Here is a 23,959-nt window from a genome sequence, read left to right on the forward strand (position 1 = left end):
GAAAGGACAGAAGGTTTCCCTCAGTGGTCCCAGCATGTGCATCATCTGCTCTCCACCCTCGTCATTAGTTCATGTTGGGTCAACTACTGTGCACACTAGGAGCTGGGCAGGGGACACTGTCTCATAAGACTCTGCTTTTGGTGCCCTGGTCTTTCTAATGTTCTGCAAAGGGTCAGTCTCAGATGAAATGACACCAACTCCAATCAGGGAGGCCCCAGGCTGAAATTCAATACTCTCTGGAGAGGGAGAAGGGGGCAAAACTCCCTCATGAGGATGTCCTCTTCCCAGAGGGAGTGAGAAGGGCGATTACATCTCAAGAACCCACACTAGTGGCCATTGCCTGCCATCACCGGGCTCCTCCCCTGCAAGTGCCTCCTCTCTCAGGTGAGGACCTGTCCTAGAGGCCCAGCTCATGGATGTCTAGACACACACTCCAGTCCAGAGCCCTTCTGTCATGTTCCCCCAAACAAGTGATTCCTCAGGTCACTGAGGGCTGATTTCTGAGATTCTCCCCCTCACAGGGCCCAGGTCTCAGGGGCTCTGTCCCAGTTACGTTCCTCTTCTGTGTCCTGGAGCTTGGATCAGAGTTAGCCTGACTCAGAAAAGTGAACGGTTCACTCATACAAGTAGAGAATGAGCCATGTGAAATATTCTATTCAACTCATACATTAGTGAGGAGACCAGTGAATGGTAAGGATTGGTCCAAGAGAAGAGTGTAGCAAAAATCAAAGTACTTCCATTCCACCAGGAATAGGACCTCTGAAGCAAAGATTTGGAGTGTTGGAGACACGCTGCTTAATCTCTAACAAGGAAGACATCACATAAGAGGAAAAGAGTCTGTGTCTTTCAATTACTGCCACCACTGCTTGTCCTTGGTTTCAATCCATTGTCTGTTTTTCTCTAATCGAGCAGACATTCCTGGATGCTGGGGCAGGCTGCCCTGGGGACAGAGTCCACCAGGGGTGTGTGAGTCTGCCAGGGCTGCCATAACATAACACCACAGATGGGGTGGATTAACCACAGATGTGTTTTCTCACATTTCTGCAGGCTGGAAGTCCAAGATCAAGGTGACGGCAGTTTGGTTTCTCCTTGGCTTGCGCGTGGCTGCCTTCTCACTGTGTCCTCACAGGGACCTTTCTCTGTGTGCTCATCCCTGGTTTCTCTTCTTCTTCTTATAAACACACCAGCCCCACTTGTTTGGGCACCACCCTCATGACCTCATTTACCTTAATTACCTCCTTCAATGCCTTATCTCCAGGGACAGTCACATCAGGGTTAGGGTCTCAACCTAGGATTTTGAGGGACACAGTTCAGTCCATATCAGGGAGTCAGGGCAGAATCAGGGAAACAAAGTCCAGCTCTGTTTGACTCAGGCTAGTTGACTCTCCATATTATGTGCATCCACACCATTTACTGAACACCTAATTTGGGTCAGACTTGGGTGTAGGGGCTCAGGATAGTAGGTGGACAAGATAGGAAGGGTTCACATGCTCAGAGTGGTGACACTGTCTAGGGGAAGAGAGAGTACAAACAAGCAAAATATACTGTATAGGAAAGCTGTTTTGGGAGAGTAAGGAGGGGTGAGCTTGGTGGGGTGGAGATGGGAGCATTAGAGAGGTTGTCAGGGGATCAACAGTATGTGATTTGTTTATGAGGCCCAGGTGCTGCATAGAAAATGAAGGAGGAGGAGGATTGGATGTAGGTAGGGACTAGGTAGGAACTGTGGACGACACAAATGTCAGACTGTGAGTCTGGCTAACCGGTGGAGCAGGTGGGATAGAGGAATAAGTTCAGATTCCCCATGTCTTGGAGGAAGGAAGTATTGAAGGATGGTGTTGGGAAAAAGAGGAACTGAGGCTGGGCTCTTGGGAAAAGTGCGGGTGTCGGGTGATTCAATCAATTGAGACAACATGATGGCTCCATCTAGTTGAGACAGGATTATTTGAAGCTCACATTTTCAGGAGATATGATCAGCTCTGACAAATGTGTCTACTCATTAGGAAGGCCAGGCCTGCACATCTCTAGTTTACTCTCCTCTTACATTTGATGAAAACTTCACCTGTGCCTGTTCAATTTCAGCATCTTGTTAGAGGAACAGAACACGAAGGATGAACTCAGCCCCCTCCTTCTCAATGCTGCCCCCATATTAGAAACTTTCCACTTTTTAAAAGCCAGAAAATGACCCTTTCTACCAGATTAATTAATCTGAACTTCAGGAGCGGGATTCTGTAATGGGGTCATGTTAAAATGCTTCCAGAGGTTTATTTTATGTAAAAAAGATTGATAATGCCTACTTGGCTTCTCTTCTTATTTTCTTGAGGAAGAAAATTGGCCAACAAGACAGGACAGGCTGAAGAGGCTGAGACTTGGCTCCAGATGGGACCTCAGGCCTCATATGAGGGGGCCTGCTCTCCCACTGGGCAGGGTCCAGGAGGATGGTCCACACATCCTGATCCCAGTCATCCCCTGTGGGGGCTGAAAGGCTGTGCCTGGAAGCAGGTGTTAGGATGGCGTCATTTCCCAGGCAAGCAGAGTCTAGTAGGAGAAATCAAGAAGACTCTCCTAGAAACCAAAGTGTGATGGATGCATTTCAAGAAAGACAACCCCTCAGTGCAGTGAGAAGGAGGATCTAGGCAATGCTTTACCCCAAAATCAAGAGAAGATAGTGGATGGATGGGTGTGGCTCCCCCCTGGGCACTGGACAGTTTCCTTGTTGGGCAGGGTTGGCCCTGGGTCACAGCTGATAAGGGCTGTGCTGAGACAGAAGTCTGCTTCAGGGTCCACAGCTGGTATTAGTCTGAAGGCCTGCTTCCTGGGGCTTAAATGGGCCTGTCCCCAGCCCATTTCCTGCCCACAGACCACTCTGCACAGGGCTGGAGCCAGGGCACAGGGCTGCCTCAAGATTCCCATTCAGACTGAGGGCAGCAGGCCTGCCTCCAGGGGCACTGATGAGCATTTGTCTTGTGCAGTTCCTGGATGGGCAGGACTGCTCCTGGACTGTGGCTAAGAGGGGCTGGAACTGGATCACGGGCTGCTTCAGGGCTCACAGCCAGGGACACGGTTGTCAGGCCTGCTAACTGAGGCACAGACGGGAGTGACTCCTGCTGGGTCCATTGACAAATGGTGCAGGTGACAAGAAGAAGACAAAAAAAAGATGTGCCATGTTCACAGGGGTATGGCACTGATCTGGGCCTGTGGTCAGGACCCCCTGAGCATGGGCCTGCCTTCTCAAACACCACTCCTCAGCCTTGGGTTCCGCCAGGATTTCACAGTCTCCTACCTGGATCCAGAAGCTCCCACAAAGGCACTTTTCTCCATTGATGGCCGCCAAATCATGGTTGCTGAGTGAGGACACGAGTGGGGGACCGCCTATTCCATCATCTTGCTGATGTCACTCGCCTGTTAAGTGATATTTAAAAATTTTAGGTAATGTATTTTGTTCTCGTATGGTTAGTCATTTTTGTGTTCAACCTAGGAAGAATTTGTCTATTGCCAGGACATGAAGATGTTACTGTATTTTTTCTAGAACTCTTATGATTTTAACTTTCATATTGATGACTATGATTCAAATCAGATTGAGTTTTTCATATGGGACGAGTCAGTGGCCAGTGGTCACTATTTCCAGACCACAGGCTTGTGATCAATTAAAGAAAAGCCAGTGACTATTTCAACAGAAAAGAATTTGATAAAATTTCAGAACTTGTTTGTGATTTTGAAACAATCTCTCAGGAAACTGGAATCAAAGGGAAGTCCCATTCCCTGACAGAAGACAGGAAATAAATAAATCATCAAAAATCATTATTCTAAGTCACTTTATGTTAGAATTTCTCTATTTAAAACAGAGATAAAACAAACGTCACACATCAGAAGAAGCGATCTGTTAGAATTGCTATGAGAGCAGCATCCTTGGTCCTGCAGAGGACGTTCTAGATTATGAGCTTCCCCACACGCAGGGACATCCTTGTCTGTCACAGTTTTTAAATTAAATGATCATGAGGAATAGTCCTCCAGGCTCTCTAATGGGTCACATTTTTACAGATCGTCATAGTAAAGTTGTTCTGGAATTCAAATGCTATAAAATCTCTTCTTACAACCCTTTATCCTAGATGTCTGACTCAGTCCAAGGATAATACTCCACCAACCAAATTGGAAATATGAAATGTTTAAATAAAAAGTAATAACATAATATACATCCACTTCTTTAGGGAATGTAAACAGGGTAAACTAATCAGAAAAACAAAATGATGATAAGAATCATAACTGCATTCTTTGTTCAGTATTTCTATGCTTAAATTTTATCTAAGAGAATATGCACAATGGGATCAGATGTAAGTGTGGAAATTTCCTAGTAAATTATTATAATAAAAACAGGTATTTGCTCATCTCAGCATGGTCAGTATCTCCAGCAGGTGATGTGTGAGCCTGGTCCTGATGGAAGGGGACAGCGGTGGGAAAGGAGGACCAGAAGTACCAAAAGGAGAAGGTGACACTGGGTTTCAGGGTTAAGCATCCTCTTAGCAAAGGGGCCCTACTTGTGCTTTTGTATAGGCTCCAGGGGAGAGGTGAGCCAAGAGGTCGGAAATAAAGATGGTCACATATACAGAGACTTTGAATGTGACACTCAACAGCTTTACATAATCTTGACAGTGAGAGAAATTGTGTGAAACGTTTAAGCAGGGAGGTGCCTTTATCAGATAGATGCGCTTGAAATATCGCTCTAAATACAGAGTGAAGAATGGAATACAGTGGGCAAACTGTGGGATGAGGCCACACTGAGGGACTCTGCAAGGCTGGGGGAGCAGGGCTGGGCTCCTGCACGTGGTACCTGGAATGGGGCAGAGCCATGTGCAGCTGAGGGGAGGCTGGGGACAGAGCACAGAGAATCTCAGTGTCCATGTCCTGAGGGAGATGAGGGGCTCTCAGCCAGCAGGAGCAGGCTCCAGATGCCCAGAGGAATTATGCGAGTCTATGCACTGCCTCTTTCTCCTGCTGGGATCTAACTTCCATGTGAATAGGAGTTTTCCCCTCTTATGTCACTGCTGTATCTACAGAGCCCAGAAAACTGTGGCACAAAGGACAAACTCAGCAAGTGTTTACTGAAAGAGTATTTGAATTCTCCTGAATTTCAAACCTTGTTGAAGAGCAGATCTGAGGCAAAGATAATGATTTCTGCTTTCTGGACAGCTTGAGCCTGGAGTTCTGAGTCGAATTAAGAGTAGAGGTTAAGTAATAATGGTGATCTCATTGTCTATAGGACAGAAGAGAAACTCCCCCTTGACCCTGGGGACAGTGACCAGGGAGATGGACTGGGTTCCACGGCTTCACGCAGAGAAAGAGAAGGATGCGCTGGGCCTGCAGGGACTGAGGAAAAAACCATGGGGAGCAGGCGGAAGGGGGAAAAAACTGTGAGCACAGGAGACAAGCTCCATGAGCAAATAAACTGCAGAGTGTGGGTGAACTTGATAGAAGTCAAATAGCATTCCACTTAAGAACATGTATGATAGACATTTTGTTTTTAGGATTGGCACCTGGGCTAACAACTGTTGCCAATCTTTTTTTTTTTTTCTGCCTTATTTCCCAAAACCCCCTGTACACAGTTGTATATCTTAGTTGCAGGTCCTTCTAGTTGTGGGATGTGAGACGTCGCCTCAACGTGGCCCGACGAGCTGTGCGCGCCCAGGATCCGAACACTGGGCCGCCGCTGCGGAGCACGCGAACTTAACCACTCGGCCATGAAGCCGGCCCCTAATGATAGACATTTATTAACAAGATGTTAAATGTAGAGCTCATGATCCAGCACAAGATCAATGAAATTTTAATACTCAATTTTTTAACCCAAAATCCTATGAAGGACCCTAGTGGGAAAACCTGTGAAGAGAGGATGATGGGGTTGGTAAGCTGTGTGTCCATAGAAGAGATGATTCTGAACAGGGAGAGATGGATGACAGAAGCCAACAAATGAGGGTCTAAGACTTTCTCTGCCAGGTTGGACTTTACTCTAATACAAGATGGCGTGATGGGAGCTGCACAGCTCAAATATTAGGATTCATTGTGCTTCTTTGATTTCTCACTAGTACAGGCAATAGATTACCTAAAAATTGGAGTTTAAAACACAGATAAGGTTATGTGAGATTATTTGGAATTCATTGCTTTATGCACAAGTGATGGAACACTGAACATGGATGCGCTCCCTAAACCACATTAAAATGAAGGGATATGATGTTTGCAACATCTTGTCTCATGGTTAAAACACTTTAAATTCCAATTTCTGTACATTTTTCCACCTTCCATGTGCACTGCCTTATGAGAGAGTGATACAAGAGTCATTGCCTCCAATGTATGTGAATGCCATTAACAGATGATCAGACCATGGATGTGTGAATAGAGACAGTGACCTGGTGAGCTGCAGAAACCAGCTGTGCTCTCAGGGCTTTGGCCCTGGTGAGGGGTGTGTCCTGTGACCAGGAGGGGGCAGTGCAGGACAGCCCTTTGGTCCCTACAAAGCTGCTCAGCAAGGACCATTCACTCAAAGGAGCCTGGGCCTGGGGGCTGGACCCTGTGCTTACTGAAGGAGGCTGAGAAGCTCTGTCCTCTCTGGCCTGGCAGAGTCCCCTGAGCAGGGACCTTTGTGTTGTCTCGGTAGGTGCTTCCTCCCAGGGCTCTCCCAAGGGGTGAGGCCAACCTCCATCCTCCTCAGTGTGTGGTGTGAGCTGAGCTCCAGCACCAGGGCTCAGGGAGGGGCTGGGCAGTCACTGGATGGAAACCCATTTTCATGGGCAGCCCCTACTATGGCACAGGGTGGAGACCATGGGGATGTGTGCACCATGGCCTGGTCTCCCCTCCTCCTTGTGCTCCTCTCTCACTGCACAGTTGGGGACAGGCTTTGGGGACAGAGGGAAGCCCCCAACATCACTTCTCCCTTGCTTAGACTTCTGAGAAATTTCCCATGATTCTTGCCCAGCAACCATGCCTGTCTGTGTCTGCAGGTTCCCTCTCCCAGCCTGTGCTGACTCAGCTGCCCTCCCTCTGCATCTCCTGGAAAAACAGCCAGACTCTCCTGGACCCTGACCTCTCGCTTCAGTGTTGACGATTACTGGATATGGTGGTACCAGAAGAAATCATGGAGACTGGGCAGAGAAAGGATCCTGTGGTGATGGAAATAAATGTCCTGTATCTTGACTGTATCAATGCTACTATCTTAATTATGGTATTGTACTATAGTTTAGAGAGATAGTACCATTCGGGGAACCAGGTAAAACGTTGATGTAATTTCTCTGGGTTGTTTCTTACAACTTCCTGTGAATCTACAATTATCTCAAAGTAAATAGATTAGTTTTAAAAACTCAAAAGATGCAGGCAAAACCAGGGAAACAGATATGTCAGTTTGTCAGTTATGGCATGCGCCTTAGAACCCTAACGTCATAACGGCCGGTGACCTTGACAACTCCAGAATCCTCAGGCTTCAGTGCCTAGTTTACAGTGCTCTGCCAAGTGCTGTAGACGTGCTCGATAGTCAGTGCCAAGAATTGAAGAAAACGGGATGTTTTCGTCAATCAAAAAGCGCTTTCAGCTTTCAGGCGGTCGTTCAAGGCTTCACCTCCGCAGGTAGTCTTTGAATATACTACTCTTGATCGTCCAAAGGGACTAGCAGTCACAGGAAGTGTTCTGTTTTGTTTCTCCTAAAACATGGGAACTGATTCTTACCTTCAGCACTGCTTTCATGAAAAGCTACTCATGTTCACAAGGTTCAGTGCTGCTGAGTACAGAAAGCAGGCTTTACATAGTCAAGGGAGACTCTTTCTTGGCTCCATGAGAGAGAATTTTCTGTAGACCTATGACAATATCTCCCTATTCATGAAAGAGTTTTTGTGTCCTGAGAAATTTAGTTGTTTTACCTTTTATGACCAAAGAGTCATAGCTTAGAGGTTATAAGCTCAACAAAATAATATCTAAGACCCTGTTGTGTTTAGAAACTTATTGATGTTTCCAGTATTATTTGCTGATCTTTGAGAATTTCCCCCCAAAACTTGAATACTGATTTAGCTACGATTGGAGTCAATTTTCCAGAATCTTCAGTTATCTAAATTTTTATGTTAACATGAAACTAAATTGTAATTACTTTTTCACAAATCTCTAGGTCACTTTATTTTATCTGTCTCAGGCCACAAATTGTCCTGGGTTTTGGGTTTTTTTTTTTTTTTACCTTCTTGTAATATTCTCAACCTTTGGCCTCTTGGTTCTCCCCTTCCCAACAGCTCGTGGCCATCTTTGCTTTGCTGCTGCCCCCTTCTCCCCACCTCTAAGAGTTGGCATGCTCCGGGGCATGTCCTGGAAACTGTTCTCCAGCTACCTCAACTCCCTGTGTGCCCTCATCTTTTTTAATAGCTTTCTGTAATTTGGAGACTTGAATTTGAGCTATAGAGTTCGGTTTTGGGGATCGAGGCTAATTTTTAGTGTCGTGTTAACCTTGACCTTTGGCACAAAACTCTATCAGGTATTTGATGGGTGACTGGTTGTCCTGTGGTATTTGTTGCTTTGCAGGGAAAGCTCTTCTGTTGAGGTGGACACCCACAGTGAAAATGCTACGTCATCTGAGAGTGCCGGTCGCACTCTGCTGATCCACGGCCCCGTGGAACTCAAAAGAGGCTGGAGGAGGCAGAAGCGACACCTCTTCTTGCTCAGCGATCTGTTGCTGATAACTAACACCAAGTACGTGTACACTACAGGCTCTCCTGATTACCATCAGATTGTGTTTTCACCAACCCTTACTGTGGGAAAATATTAAGTGGATTTCTTCTTTTGCTTTTGCAAATGTTTTGATCCTCCCTTTAGTCAACAAGTATCGACAGAGGTCTTGTTCTGTGCCGTGTCCCTGTAGAGAACACGATTGAGAATGTGACAGGCAGGGTCTCTCCTGCCTGGAGCTTCCGGACAGATGATAAAAATAAGAGGAGGGAAATTACACATTGAAGTTAGTGCTTCTCATAAGAGAGAGAAGAGGGTACCATGTGGAGAAGAAAATGGGACCATCCTAGAGAGGGGCTGTCTATGAAGGTCTCTCCGAGGTGGCAGCATTTAAACCAAACCTATGGGGTGAGAAGCAGCCGCATTCCTAGACTAGGTGGCTGAGCCTTCTAGAGTGAGGGACCAGCAGGACTCAGTGGGTGCAACTCAGCCCTCTGGAGGGAGGGGTTCAGGAAAGGCTGATGTGACTGGAGCCTGCAGTGTGGGGCACAATATCAGGTAAGATACTGTGGTCAGGGGTCCAGCCACACAGGGTCTCCACAGGCCACAACAAAGGTTGAAATATTATGCTGAAGCGTATTTAATTAAGCAAGTGACCATATCTGGTTTATATTTTTAGCATATTGTTCTGCCTATTGCTAGATAGCAGATTGGTGGGTAAGCAAGAGTGGACGCAGGGAGACTAGTTAGGGAGGCAGTGGTTCTGGTGAAATATGACAGGGACTCCATCTTGGGAGTGGCAGTGAGAAGAGGCAGCAGACAGATTTGGAACATATGTTGGAGACAGAACCAAATGGATGCACTTTCTTCCCAACCCTGGACACAAATGTAACCAATATCCAGCCTAGAACATGGTAATTGCTCAATTAACGTCTAACGGTAGGTGGATGCAAGGTCATCTGTTTACTTTCTTCATCTCTGTTTTCATGATTTATGAAACACCATAAAAGACAAAGAATATTTCACCAAACAAACTATCAAGAAGCTTTTTCATTACTAGAGAAAATGAAAACTCTTTTCTTGGCTGCCCTCACCACTAGCTCTCAGTTAGTTACGCCATGTCATAGGTAAGACACGCAAGTACCGACTTTGCAAAATGCTATATTTAATCTGAGCGACGTTAATAATAAGAAGCATGATTTATCAGAATTTTTTCTGTCAGGAATTATGCTGAGGACTTTATGTACTGAATCTTGTCTGACCCTTGCAACTACCCAGTGAGATAGGCTCATTTTCCTTATCTTATGGAGGACCTTGATGCCCGGAAGTCTGCTGCCTTTCCCCAGGTCACCACCTTAGCAATTAGTGGAGTCCACGTTTGAAGCTAGGTCTGTTAATTTCAGCACACAGTCTCTTACCCAACCTGTGGTGCTGCTGCCTCTATTCTCTCTTTTGTCTGGATTTCACAGAACACACCACAATCAACTAGTTTCTCTCTCATCCTTGAAATCAACCTTTCCTTTGTGGTGAGGAAATGGCTACCTCACATCCTGGTGAGAAATGGAACTGAGAAACAAATGAGAAGTCTAGCTATCAAAAAAAAAATCAGAGGCCAAAATAAAGACGATAAAATATATTTAAGATGAGTGAAATTGCCTCCAGATGTAGGCTTGGAGATGACGATGTCATAAAGAGGACAGAGAGAAAAAGATTCTGTCCAGGGCTTGGCATGAGGTCCATTCAAGGCACTCTGCTCCTGATAGAGGAATGAGGCATTATTTTAAAAAGTGTAGACTAGTTACCAATCTCTTTATTTAAGCAAGGTTAGTATAGGAAACTGAAATTTCTTGGATGCATTCTTGGGACCACACGAGGAGCATCACAGATGGCTTATTTAGTTTCCCCAATAGCCCTCCAAGGCAGGTACTGTTATCATCTCCAGGCTTCAGATAGGAAGACAAAGACTGAGGAAGGCTCAGGAACTGGCCCGATGTCATACACAGGAAAATGGTGGGAGAGACTGCACTGCAGGTCTGCCTTCATCCCAAGGCCATGCTCTTCCTGTCACACCATGTTGTATTCCTCTGTGCTCAACCTGAGACACACAAAAGCAAGCAACCACAACACTCATCTCCTGCTTGTCAGGACTTTGCAGACCACTCACATTCAATTTTTAAGGGGAATACGTTCTCCTTCACTTTTCTTTTCACCTTTGTAATTATTACAGTATTTAGGAGAGTAGGAGACCTTTGTTTTCTCAGATACTGCTAACCTCTGAATGGGTCTGATAGAACCTACAGTACTCTGCTAAAAACATTTTATATTGATACAGTGTTCTTTTCTCCTAGCAAATTGCATCCATTTCAGAGCTGAATTTTTATTTTGGTTGGTCCATTATCACAGAAGATGCCCACCATCTTTCACATACTGCTTTTCAGAGAGCTCTCTGTGTCTGCTCAAGGGTTTCATAATGTGACACAATCTCTATCAATTTATTCAATAATATTCTTGTTTATGAGACTCAGTTCCTGCAAGATTACTTTTATATGCTTTCTACATCCATTGGGAATGTTGGAAAGTGTAGGTGATCTAAGGCATTTGATTTGCTTCAGAAGACCTTGATATAGAGAGAGCAGAGATTTTTGATAAGGTAACTGTCTTCATCTGGTCAGGCTACCAAAACCAAATATCATCGACTGCTTGGCTTAAACCACAGAAATGTATTTACAGAGATTCATTTATTTATTATTAGTGCTTCCAGTGGCCATCATGCCAAGCCCTGGACAGAGTCTTTTCCTCTCTGTCCTCTTTATGACATCACCATCTCCAAGGCTACAGCTGGAAGCAATTTCACTCATCTTAAATATATTTTCTTATCTTTATTTTGGCCTCTGATTTTCTTTTTGATAGCTAGACTTCTCATTTGTTTTTCAGTTCCCTGAGCATTCTGTTCCATTTCTCACCAGGTACCAAGCAGATGAGAGTTAGTCATTTCCTCACCACACAGAAAAGAAATTTATTTATTTACAGAAATTTGTCATGGTTCTGGAGACTGGAAATCTGAGATGAGGCTGTCAGCAGGGTTGGGTCCTCATGAGAGCTCCCCTCCCGGCTTGCAGATGGCCGCCTTCTCCCCATGGGCTCGCATGCCTCTCCTCAGTGTGTGCCTGTGGAGAAAGAGCTCTCTCTCTTCCTCCCAATCCTATTGGATTAGGACCCCACTCTTATGACCTCATCTAACCTTAATTACCTCCTATAAGCTTTATCTCCCAAAACTGACATATTGGCTATTAGGGCTTCAAGGTATGAATTGGAGGGTGGGGAGTGGGGTAGGAGTTGGGGACACAATTCAGTCCATAGCAGGAAGCAAGCAGTACTCAATGCTGCCACCTTGTACAAGAGTTTACCACAGCTTTTAGAAAGCTGGCTACTAGATCATTTCCATAGTAAACATTTGGGGACATTCGTGATTACTGTTCATATGAGAAAATTTATTTATTTTTTTCCTACCAAGAAATAACAACTTCAATGAAATAGCCACCTGCAACAAGTCGCTTTTTTCCTTTCTGTCATGCCTCACTCTCAGATGGAGGATTGTGTTATGTCCTGGATCGATCTGTTCAAGTTAATCACCTGAGTTTAGTGCCTGCTTTTTCTACTCAGGGAAGGGGGTGGAGTGACTTAGGTTCCGTTTTTCCTCAGTGTGTCTTGAGGCTTCAGTTGGAAACTCTTTCTTCTCCAGGTTGATGCTACAGAAACCAACACAAAGGGAGTAAATAGTTGACTGACTGCTGCATATATATTAGTCAGACTAAATGAACTTTAGTTTGTGTGTAATAATAAAGGGGATTTATATGTCCTTTCTTCATGAGGAAATTATATTTCTCCCGTTGTGCTGGATGTTAATAACAGTCAGTGGAAATTATTTGGAGATTTTTTTCATACTACATTAGAAACTTTGGTTCTCAAGAATTAAAGTCAGATGGGAACTTTGTTAACATTTTTGATATTCATTAGAATGCTAAATAAGAGGTTATTTTTCAAATGAAATTATGACTTGTTTTTTTAAACAGCATCTACTTCATAAGATACTAATACTCGTAGAGGCCCATGGAGAACGTACAGAAAGGAAGAGACTGTACTTACTTAGCTCACACCCCCCTCAGACATCTCTGTCCTCATATTTAGTTATTAAAGAATATATAAACAACGAAATCCAATTTTGTTTAGGTCAAAAGATGAAGATGACTATTAGCTTATTATCAGTGGCATTACAAAGATTCTTGCAGAAGATACCATGACCCCTACTCCCAGCATCTAAGGGAACACCTGTGCCTTAGAATGAGGGGAATCTCCCTAGAATCTGTGACTTTCCACAGTTCACCGGGGCTCACGCTCCCTTGTCCAAGTTGAGGTAGAAGAAAGCAAGAGGGATACCATCATCTTAGCAGACCGATATCAAGGGCCCATGCCGTAGAAATAAAAACTGCCTTTTTCCTCCTGCTCCCTTTGAGCCAGTTTCCATAAGGTTCATCCCTTCTCGTTTCTACTGACATAATCTGAAGAGTCAGACACTGAGAGCAGAGAAATGCGGTGAGATCTCAGGAGAATCCACTGTAGTACAAGCCTTTGCTGTAATACATTTTCAGTATTTCCAGGCTAGCATTTAGCTTTGTTGATAGAATGTCAGGAGATTGATCCTCTCACTCTCAAATGAGAGAACAATACCGTCAGAAAGCCTGATGGCTCTGGGGGGAGAAAGGAGGCTGGAGGTAGGAACGATGAGGAGGGCACTACATGGAACTGTCCAGGTCAGCACTCATGGAGGCCGAGTGCTTGTGAGCATAGGCTCATGACTTAGGCTGTCTGGCTTCAAAGCCCATCTCTTGCTTTTGGCAATTTTCTTAATCTCTCTGTGAGTTTCCTCATCTATAAAATGGAGCTAATAGATATAGTGGATTGAGGATTAAGTGAAGTAATCTTTGTAAAATATGTAGAATAGTGCTTGGCATGTGGTGGGAGCTCAATAAATGTTATAGGAGACTGAAAACCATACTCTGGGCTTTTGACAACTCCGTGGTTTGGTTTCAAGGAAGTGGATAATCTTGGGACTTCATGGAACTTTGGAGAGAATTAAAGAAATGACTCTTTCAGGTGCACATATTTGGAATTTTCCACACAGTACCTTAGGTGTCTCCACACATGGACATCTACATGACAAAACTTTTAAAATCTGTAAAAACAAGTAGACACGTGTCTCTCTTTCCTATCGGCAGTAGGCTATTTTTAGCTTCATAATGCTTTTAGAGTTACGATCTAGAACAATTATTTTATCTGAGAATTGATTGTGTTTCACACAAATCTTCAAATACATCAACATAGGGTAAAAATGTGAAAGAAATGTCTAAGAAGCCACCTGTGTCACAAGGCGTATTTGCATCCACTGTACCCTAACGTTTGAATCTAGGTCATCCTTCAGGTAGGCTTCCTGCAGAATTATTTTCGTTTCATAAATCCCATCAAAGCCTTTTTGCTTTAACTGTTCCATGAGTCAGCAGAGTCTTAGGGGTTTTTGAACCTGAGGTGTCTTGGATCTCATTTTAGCTTTAGCGTTTCCACATGTGGTTCTGAATAGGAGGCAATTCCGAAGTGGCGTGCCCGTGTTCCCTAGGCATCCTTCAGAGGACTTGTACCGTCTAAATCTCAGGCTCGCCTGAGTGTTAAATTTGTGAGTTAACCGAGAGATATAGTGGTTTCCATGTCAGAGGTCAAAGGAGATTAGGCAGAAACTGTCGGAAAACCATTTCATTGCTGACAAAGTCGATCACTTTCCGATTCCTCAGAGATAAATGGGAAATATCTCCATGACTCACATGTAAGACCTCCTGGGCACTGATGTGGGACCAATCGATTAATTGGTTGAATTTTGAGCTCAGTCCACGCGCTAACAGTTTTTCAGTTTGATCCGGAACCTGGTAGAAAATGATATGAATGAAATCTTAATAAAGGAAATTTAAAATAACCTATGCTTAAACGCTAGAAAATCTTTTAAAAAATTAAGGCTGAAAATGTATTTTAAATCCCTCTGATCCAAGCTTATTGCTGTTTTAGTCTGATTCTCAAGAAAAAAGTTGTATAATTATCTTTATAAATCATGTATCATGTATCTTTCTTCAGCTACTCAAAGGCTTTTTAAAGTAAGCAAGACATGAACAAATAATAAATTAATTATAGTAATAATAAATCATTAAGTAAATAAAATGATATATGTGACTATAATAACAAATATAACAATAATAAATGAATAATAAATGAATTAATGGTTCTCTAAAAAAGCTCTAAAATGTAGAGTATGGTCCATACTCAATCCTCAACATGCAGAAAAATGGCTATTTGCTGCCATTGTGTTTTCAGGGCCTTCCTGGGCCAGGCGTCACTCAGCACACACTTTGTAAAGACCCATCCAACCCCTGACTGTGCGGAGCACAGAGGGTCACAGAGCTAAAGGAGGCACGTTGCACCCTGAGGCAGTGAGAATTGGCATCTTACCATGAGCACAGCTGTTCCCATAACATTTAAGAAACAAACTAACAGAGGTCTTGTTTGGTTATCTTTCTAGTTACAAAAAAAACTTTAAAATAAAAAATAAAGTACCCCTGAACACCATATGGATTGCCAACTGTTTGGACAAATTTGGAGAAGTGGAAACCTCTGCCAAGAGGTCCTTTGTCTTGGGCTGGCCCACAGTGAACTTTGTGGCCACCTTCAGGTAAGACCTACAGCTTTTGTATTCAATGACTCCTTTTCTGACCTCTCATAATGACACTTGTATGTACTTTCCCCCAAAAGGTTTTTATGTGCAAATTGATCATGAACAATGGGAACTATTGGAGTAATTTCCTTTCCTTTTTGGATGAGTGCTTTTTCAAATGGGCTCTAGGAGCTACTTGGGGAGGTGGATGTTCAGGGTACATGGAGTAAGGTTTAAGGCCCCTCTCAACATCCTGCCCCTAATCCCCAGTGAGTAGCTGTGTTTTTAAATCACTGGAATATCTTCCGTGAGCAAGTACTATTAAATAGTCCAAGTCAGTTTGAAAAATTGCTTTTATACTCTCAAATTCATTCCCTTAAAAATAGTATTTAATTATACAAATAAAATTAATCATGTCATCAAATACTGGGTTGCCTGAATTGCTGTGTACATATTGTCTTATTTGGTGTCTATAGAGAGGTGACAATTCAAGACAAAGGTATGGTCCCAGAGTACAAGTTAGTGTTCCGAGACATGTTCTAAGACTGGCACGAGGATGGGGAATGTGGTCCCCCGACCCTGGATATCCTGAGTCTACACTTCTGGGTTCACAGGGGTCCTTTTTTATATTTGAATAGCACTGCCAGCTGCAGGAACGCTCTGAGGTATAGTTAACCCTTTTCCTGTTCTGGAAACTGAAACTCAGAGTGGTTAATTGATTTGCCCGTGATCACATAGCTTGCCTCACATAGTTGCAATTATGTGTTTAGATTCCACACCAACTGCTCTCCCACTTTACGATCTATTTCCCATTGCTGTAACACTGCTTGGAAAACAGCAGGGCCCATCAAATGCCCAACGATGAGGAGAGCACAACTGACACGCACATCCACGTCAGTGATAAACGGCTGCTGCTATTTTCATCTGCAATGGCAGTTCTAATATCTTAGTATAAGTATTTTATGTAGTTAATTTTTCTCCCTTTTTTTAAATTGCAGTTCTTCAGAACTAAAGGAAAAATGGCACTCTTCCCTTCAAAGGTATTTTTTCAGTATACATATTCTAAATCTTTGATCCACAATAAAAGATTGCAGATCTCTTCATGGCAGCACCCTCAAACTATTCTCCCTCTCTCTAGTAGAAGCTGTGCGAGCATCCTCAAATAACTCCTTGTTTAGATTTACCCGGCTGCTACTGCAAAAATGTCCTCTCACTTACATGCATGTTTTGCTTATTTTTGAGGAAGTTCTGCTTGTCACTCTCATCTTCCCCTTCTCTCCAACCTAATGATTGGATCCAATGTTACTCTGAAAACACATGCTCAATTTCCCTAAGTGCAGGTTACTCTACTGAGTGATTCTCAAAGCAGCTGCTACTTCCTACCCTTGAACCCAGGAAGGTGCTGGGCTCTCCAATCAGGCAGGAGAGCTCTGAGGACTGGATCTACTGCCAAATCTCACACGACAAGGGCAACCCGTTATTTTCTGGGTCATGTCTTACTTTCATGAAGTATTTTTGCATATTCTTCCAACTCATAATTTGGTTTTGCCGAGTCTATTTATATGCTTTCAAAAATAACCAAGTAGACTGAAAATATTAGCAGTATAGATTATTTGAAAAGAAGCTAATAGCTAATCCATCCTACTCTATTTTGGGTTATTATTGAATGTGATTAGGTGCATCAATCTAGCCAAAGAGAAGGACCAGCCAGAGAGCATTCCCCTCAAAATCGTCACTGAGGACATTAAGAACTGTGTCTGTGTGAGTATTTTTAAGATCAAAAATTAAATTAAATTCCAAGTTCTTTATTTGGGCAGAATGAAAGAGAAAGGCATAGACATAGACAGAGAGAGATGGAGGTAGAAACAGAGAGAGAGAGAGAGAAAGGGAGAGAGAAGGAAAGAAAAACAGGAAGGGGAGATGAGGGGGAGGGAGGGAGAAAGGAAGAGAGGGGAAGAGAAAGAGAGAATTTAGAAGGTACCAAGTGGAAAACTGTATTTTCCTGTATCCATACTGTGACATAAAACGTGAATCCCAGGTGATATGAAGCAAGAGGAATCTATGATGGCTTCAGTGCTTAAGCATGAAAAGAATATTGCATGGTAAACGTTCCTAATGTTTCTCTGGATCCTGCTAATGGTAATTATAGTGGCTTGTTGTAATAAAGTGATTTTCACAACCAGGTATTTCCTATTAGAATGAAACATTTTTTCCAATTGTTGCTACATGCAGAGTGGCCTGGGTTGTTTCCACAGTTTTTTTCTTCCTAGGATGTTTTATTTAGAATAATTGTAAAGTTACAGAAAAGTTGCAAAAATACAAAAGGTATAAAGAACACCCATATACCCTTTAGCTAGATTCACCTATTTGGTTAACATTTTACTCCATTTGCTTTATCATTTATTTTGTTGTCTCTCTCTCCTTCTCCATATTGTGTATGAAGATACCTATTTTTGAGGGTCACACATACGTCGCGGTCCTTTATCCTTAAACACTTGGGTATGTCCTAAGCATAAGGGTATTCCCTTCTATAACACCATACAGTTATCGCCTTTAGTCCATTGAACATTGGTGTGATACTTGAAGCTACCATTCATGTTCCCATTTTGCCGGCTGGCCTCAGTAATGTCCCTCTTCTAGGAGAGAATCTACTGGAGGGTCAGGTATTAAAAATGCGGAGAAGTTTTGAAAAGTCTTTCATTCTGAGGAATGTCAGCACTAATTGAACTGAAAAGGTTGAGACTTTTAAGAGATCAGTATATTTCTACCTTATTTTGTTGATGCCACTGGGGAAAAAAACCATTCACCTCAGTTGTTTCTATAGAATTTGATCTCTGAAACTGTAGTGCAGGAGCTAAGACATTGACCCTGAGGAGCAAATATTCTGGGTGTTTTTCATATCACTTTGTTCTGTTATCTGTTACGGGAGCTCTCGATCACACACGATAGTATGTGAAGGTGGAAAAAGAGGCAGTTTAAGACAGTTATTTCCTGGCCAGTAGGAAAGCCGTGCAAATATTCTGATCTGTTTCTGAGTATCCAAGAGATGCTCTGTTTGAGGAGATAAGACTGGAGTGTTCCCTAGGAAAGCACACAGCCTGCTCTCATTTCACTTAGGGCAGGGGTTGCAGTCAGAATTTTTCATGGAAAATCACCTTTAAATTTTTGAAAATGAACTTTAATTGCATAAACGTTACACAAAACAAACATTTCTAATGTTCTTCATTCATTCCCGAAGATCCAAATTTCCCTCTAATTCTATTTCATTTCACCATGGAGAAACTTTCCTTAGCATTTCTTGTTATGCAGATCTGGTGCCAACAGATTTTCTTAGTTTCTTTTATCTGAAAATGTCTTTATTTCACCTTCACTCTTGAAAGATGTGTTTGCTGGATGTAGAATTTTGCCTGCAATTTTTTTTCTTTCGGCGCTTTAAAGATATTCCGCTGTCTTTTGGTCTTTATGCTTCTGATGAGTTGTCTGTGATCATTCAAACATTAATCATCTGCATATGATCTGTCATTTTTCTTCAGCTGCTTTCAAGATTTTTTCTGATTTTTGGTTTTTAGCAGTGTGGGTATCAGAGCATGGTTTTCCTTGAATATGTTTTTTTGCCAAACAAAATCCTGTTTGGCATTTTCTAAACTTCTTGAGTTTTTAAATTTATGTCTTTATGAATGTAAATTATGTCTAAAGTTTGGGAAATTTTGGTCATTATTTCCTCATTTTTTTTTCTTCCCCATTTTTTCTCTTCTTTCTTTCTGAGATTCTAGTTACACGTATATCAGACACTTTGATGTTGTCCACAGGCCCCTCAGGTTCTGTTATTTTTTTCAATCTTCTTTTTTCCCCTTTACTCTTCACATTGGATAATTTGTATTATCTACTTTCAAAATCATTTCCTCTTCCATTTGTCATCTTCATTATGCAATTTAGCCTGTGTAGTTTCAATTTTTTTTTCAGATTTCAGATAAAAAATTTCTATTTTTCAATATTTTTAATTTCTATGCTGAGATTCCTATATTTTTGTTTATTATGACCATATTTTCATTTCTATAATTGAGCATAATTGTAATAGCTGTCTTTGGCTAATAATTTCAACGTTTAGATCATCTCAGGGTTGTCCTCAACTCTTGAGAATTGATCACATTTTCCTGGTTCTTCATATATCAAGTAACGCTTTAGTTCTTATGAAAAAAATCACATTTCCATTTTTTTCAAATTATTTGATGAAATAGTTAATTTTTTTAAGGCGTTTGTTTGCAAAGAGCTCTGTCTACTGGAATTTATCTGTTTTGGAGAACAGACAACATGCAGGAAGAAATACACACATCCTTGGAATGACTATTTTGAACATAATATGTTCCTTATGCCAGGAAAAACCGTTATCTTACAGACCAGATAAATTAGGGAGTGATGATTAGCATTTGAAAAGAGATTCTTTTACTTTAAAAAATCTTTCATGGGAGAGTTTTTGATTGTATTGAAGGGACTTCAGACATCTTAAAAACAGCAGCACCCTTACTTCTGGTTAGGTCCCGAGGGAAACCCCATGTTTGAATGCCCCCAGACACGTCAGCACAGGAGGCTCCCAGCATGCCTGCGTCTGGGCCCTCGGAGCTCTACCACTGGGTTCTGAAGCACTTTCTCATAATCCTTAGGGCTACAAGTAGTTGGAAATCAATGAATGCTTTCATTGATAGAAGTCCCATTATAAGCAAGTTTCAGGGCCATCTGTCATATCAAGCAATTGAATTCATACGAAGAAAAATACAATGAAAGGACAAGGAATGAATTACGAAAGGATTCCCTTTGTTTTTAATGTCATCTTCAAGCCTCTGAGTGTCCCCTTATGCTGTCTGTCTTCTTTAAGCACCGTTGATTCAGGACAGGGGCCTTCCTGCCTGATAATACTCCAAAACTATGTGCGCAGTCAGTGTTCTTGGTTACCGTTTTTCTTCTTTTAAAATGTCTTTTGGAGTTCAGAGTTCAATAGATATCTCAAAATCCTATTAATTGCTTTCGGGTACTTTTCTGTAAACTGTCTTCCTATTTTAATGGAGCAGTTTCTCACTGTGAGGTGTGGCAGGGAGCTATTGTGAATACCCTAGTCACTGGCAGAGTTTGGAATGGAACTTGAGTTTCTCAAATTTTCAGTCTAGTTTCCTGGACTCATTGGTTTTATTTAATTTTCTCAACATATCTTGACAATGAAAACTTAGTGACCATCATGCCAGACACAAAGAAAGTACTCACTAAAGAATAGCTTTTAAAAATGCCTTTTATAGCCAGTTCTTCTGATTTTACCAATACCAAGTATGTAATTGCAAAGAAATAAAGCCATATTACAAAAGCACAACTCAGGAAGAGAAAGGGTTCAGCTCCTCCTTTTTAAACCACCCCCCCTCCATTACAGAAATAGCCTCAAGGTGCTGAGGACCAGCCCACGGGCCTGCCCGGAATTCTCAGTCTTTCTCCTTCTTGCTTAAGCTGTTATGTTTTTTGTGCCACAAATCCTTTCAGAGAAATGTTTGATTTACTGAAATGCTTCCTACTAGCCTCATGTTATACAAAGGAATGAAAGTAAATGGTATTTAGGGGTTCGTGCTCTGCATGTGCTGTGCTGTGTCACTACCTGAAAATGAGCTTGCCTTTAGAAAACGGATAGTAATTTGACAAAAATTATTTAAATTTTTCAAATTTAAATTATAGCAATTTTTCACATTTATTTTTTACAGTCTGTAACTGTAACAGTGACCAATTCGGATACAGTGAATAACATTATCAACATGTCACTACCAATGCTTGGAATAACTGTAAGTTACCTGCAAACTATTTTTACTTAAAAACCAACTTTAATTTTTGAGATTTGTGTGTGTGTGTGTGTGTTTGCGTAATGCACCACCCATCATGACAACTGATTATTATGGATTTCAAAGCCATATTTTGTCCCCCTTCAAATTTGGAAATTGAAGGCAGCAAAGCTATATTATTAACCTATATATGGTTGCTATTCTTGTATTCCCATTTTAAATTTTGTGCAAATGGAAAGTAATAGCATAATGAAATTGGGCTATAATTTTAGAGTGCTAATGGCAAAATGCATTTTTATTGTATGTATTTTATACATGGACAATCACATAAGATTCTAAATATTTCCTCCTCCACTGGACTGTTCCTTCTGTATATTCTTTCCTGATTCCTCCCCTCCCATCGCCATTTGCCCTGGTTGTCATTCAAGGACTCAATCTCAGTATGATGAACCCTAAATAAGATGTTTTCTTGTGAACTTTGATATAAAGACCACCTGGCTACAGGCTCCACCCCATTGATGCAGACCCTGAGGATGAGTTGGCTAATGCCCTTTGTGAATTGGTAAAGGAGGAGACAAGTTCTGAATGAGACCACGAATCCGGGGGCGTTTGTGTCCACATCACTTTCATCCTGTTCTGCTTTTAAGTGTCTGCTCTTTGATACTTTGATGGAGCTGGTGTGAGCTGTTGAAATTCTTTTTGGTGAGAGATACATACGTTTGAGGACAAGGTTGTGTCAGGGAAAAGAGAGGGAGAGTGACATGCAGATGGACAGAAAACAAGGAAGCACTTGTAAAGCACGGCTCCTCAAATAAAATTCTCTGGAAATGTAAAAATGCCCTGCTACAGTGACAGGGCGTAATTACAAGACTTGTATTTAAAATTTGCCTAACCCAATGGTATAATAAAGCCTCTTAAAAGCAAAGGGCAACCAGAATTTTCCATAAGGAGCCAATGATTTCTGTACAAACAGAATTAATAATAATACATTTTAAATGAATTGGAATTTATATGCATGAGTAAAGCACACTTCTGCATTGATTTCTAACCTAGAAGATGTGTACACTCTGAATAACAATTAAACCTTGGAAGAGAGTGAGTGTTTTTAGGGATGAGGTTAGGGAGATTGATTAATGATATAGCTCATTTTATTTCATGATTTTAATTTTCCTTAGCGTAAAGTGATCAATCTCACTAGACAAAAAAATTTCTATTTTAATGAAGAGTTGGGCTTATTTGGCTATATATGTATGCCTGATTGAAGAGATTCCAACACAGTGTTTCCAATCCCTACCTTAAAAGAAAAGGTTTTTATTAGCTCTCATTTCGTATTTGCAACACAATTTTGAGCAGATTTAGCTGTGCAGGCACGTGTGTGTGCCTGTGTATGTGTGTGTGATGGCTGCCATAGCTGGGACTCTCCTTCAGAAGGGCTAGACTGATTTTTAATCGGGAGTCAAGGGCAAGCACGGTACCTATCAATCACCAACAATTCCGTTTCAAACATTTTTTGCTTTACCCTCTCTTGGAGAACTCTTTAAAATAATTCAGCTGTCTTTATAATTTCGACTTGTTCGTTCCGAGTAGGCTTTACAGCATTACTGGCAATGATTCTGCTGGGAGTGGCTGTGCTCTGCATCTGACCTGTTCTCTCGGTTACAGTTCTTGTGGCTTCTTTCCCGCGTCTGCACCAGAGTCAGTGCGCTGACTTCACTGGGCCATCTCCTCAAGGCCTCCTGGGCTTCCGCCTCCTTTAGCTCAGGGTTGCTGAGCCATCGAGGCCTTTCAAGCTTTACTTTCATGGAACAGTCATGGCAGGGTGTGTGGCTCTCTGGACAGCATGCTTGTCTGGGCAGGGACATTTGAAGGCAAAAGCCAACATTCTCCAAGGAGTCTGGAGATAGCAGAAGGCAGGACTCTCAAGATTAGACTTTTCCTCCTTAATAAAGGGGGCATAACTGTGATTTCTTTTGCTATCGGCCATGCCCAAATTGAGGGGCTGACTGCATTGTGGTTCCATAGATCCTTGGCCTTCATCAACAGGGACAAGAATCAGGGAGGGTCTATTGGAGGCTGTGAGAGGGATAAGGGGTTACTGAAATCGGCGCCATTGACTTCAAAAAACTGTAGCCACCCCCATTGACCAAATAGCATTTATACTGGCCCCAATTTTTTCTTTTTGGAAGCAGAAATGCTAAGGAACTGGTACCTGATGTGAAAGATTTAGTGTGACACATAGTTCTTTTTGTTTCCAAGGGCTCTGAGAAAGATTACCAGCTGTGGGTCAGTTCCGGCAAGAAAGAGGCCCCATGCCCACTCACTGGTAAGTGTCTGGGAACATCTCAGAGGGGGCTGATTGGGTAGAAAACTGCAACTCTGAAGTCTCCAAGGAACGGTTGCTCAGTCTCAAGCTCCAAGACCCTTAAAAGTGAAAATCTTATGCAATATTCCTTCCTACATTTATTAAATAATTACTAAGCACTTACTCTATCCCAGGCACTGATAACATCTCTTCATTCCACGGCTTATGGTCTAGTTTGTGGGAAATGTGAGTTTTTCTTCTTTACTTTTTTACTTGACAAGCAGAGCTGTCTTGAAAAACTTATACATACTTACTTCCTCAGGTATGATGGCAACCTGGATTGGAATTTCTTTTCCCATCTATTTATTTTTTTATATTCCAGTCTTGAATTCCTCTGTTCCAGTTCCT

At 42.1% G+C, this 23,959-nt stretch overlaps 1 protein-coding gene across 1 annotated transcript in view; it reads left to right on the plus strand.

The window, feature by feature from the left end:
- LOC100629999 (rho GTPase-activating protein 20) overlaps positions 1-23,959 on the plus strand; it is an 84,855-nt gene that overhangs the window by 40,565 nt on the left and 20,331 nt on the right. The window contains exons 3-10 of the mRNA XM_070232849.1: positions 6,987-7,170; positions 7,451-7,605; positions 8,542-8,709; positions 15,305-15,454; positions 16,435-16,476; positions 17,113-17,197; positions 21,175-21,252; positions 23,506-23,572. Of these exons, the coding sequence (XP_070088950.1) occupies positions 7,541-7,605; positions 8,542-8,709; positions 15,305-15,454; positions 16,435-16,476; positions 17,113-17,197; positions 21,175-21,252; positions 23,506-23,572 (655 nt within the window). The 5' untranslated portion in view covers positions 6,987-7,170; positions 7,451-7,540. The remainder of the gene's footprint in view (positions 1-6,986; positions 7,171-7,450; positions 7,606-8,541; positions 8,710-15,304; positions 15,455-16,434; positions 16,477-17,112; positions 17,198-21,174; positions 21,253-23,505; positions 23,573-23,959) is intronic.

The sequence above is a fragment of the Equus caballus genome, chromosome 14 (genome assembly GCF_041296265.1).
Source record: "Equus caballus isolate H_3958 breed thoroughbred chromosome 14, TB-T2T, whole genome shotgun sequence".
In the NCBI taxonomy this organism is placed as follows: domain Eukaryota; kingdom Metazoa; phylum Chordata; class Mammalia; order Perissodactyla; family Equidae; genus Equus; species Equus caballus.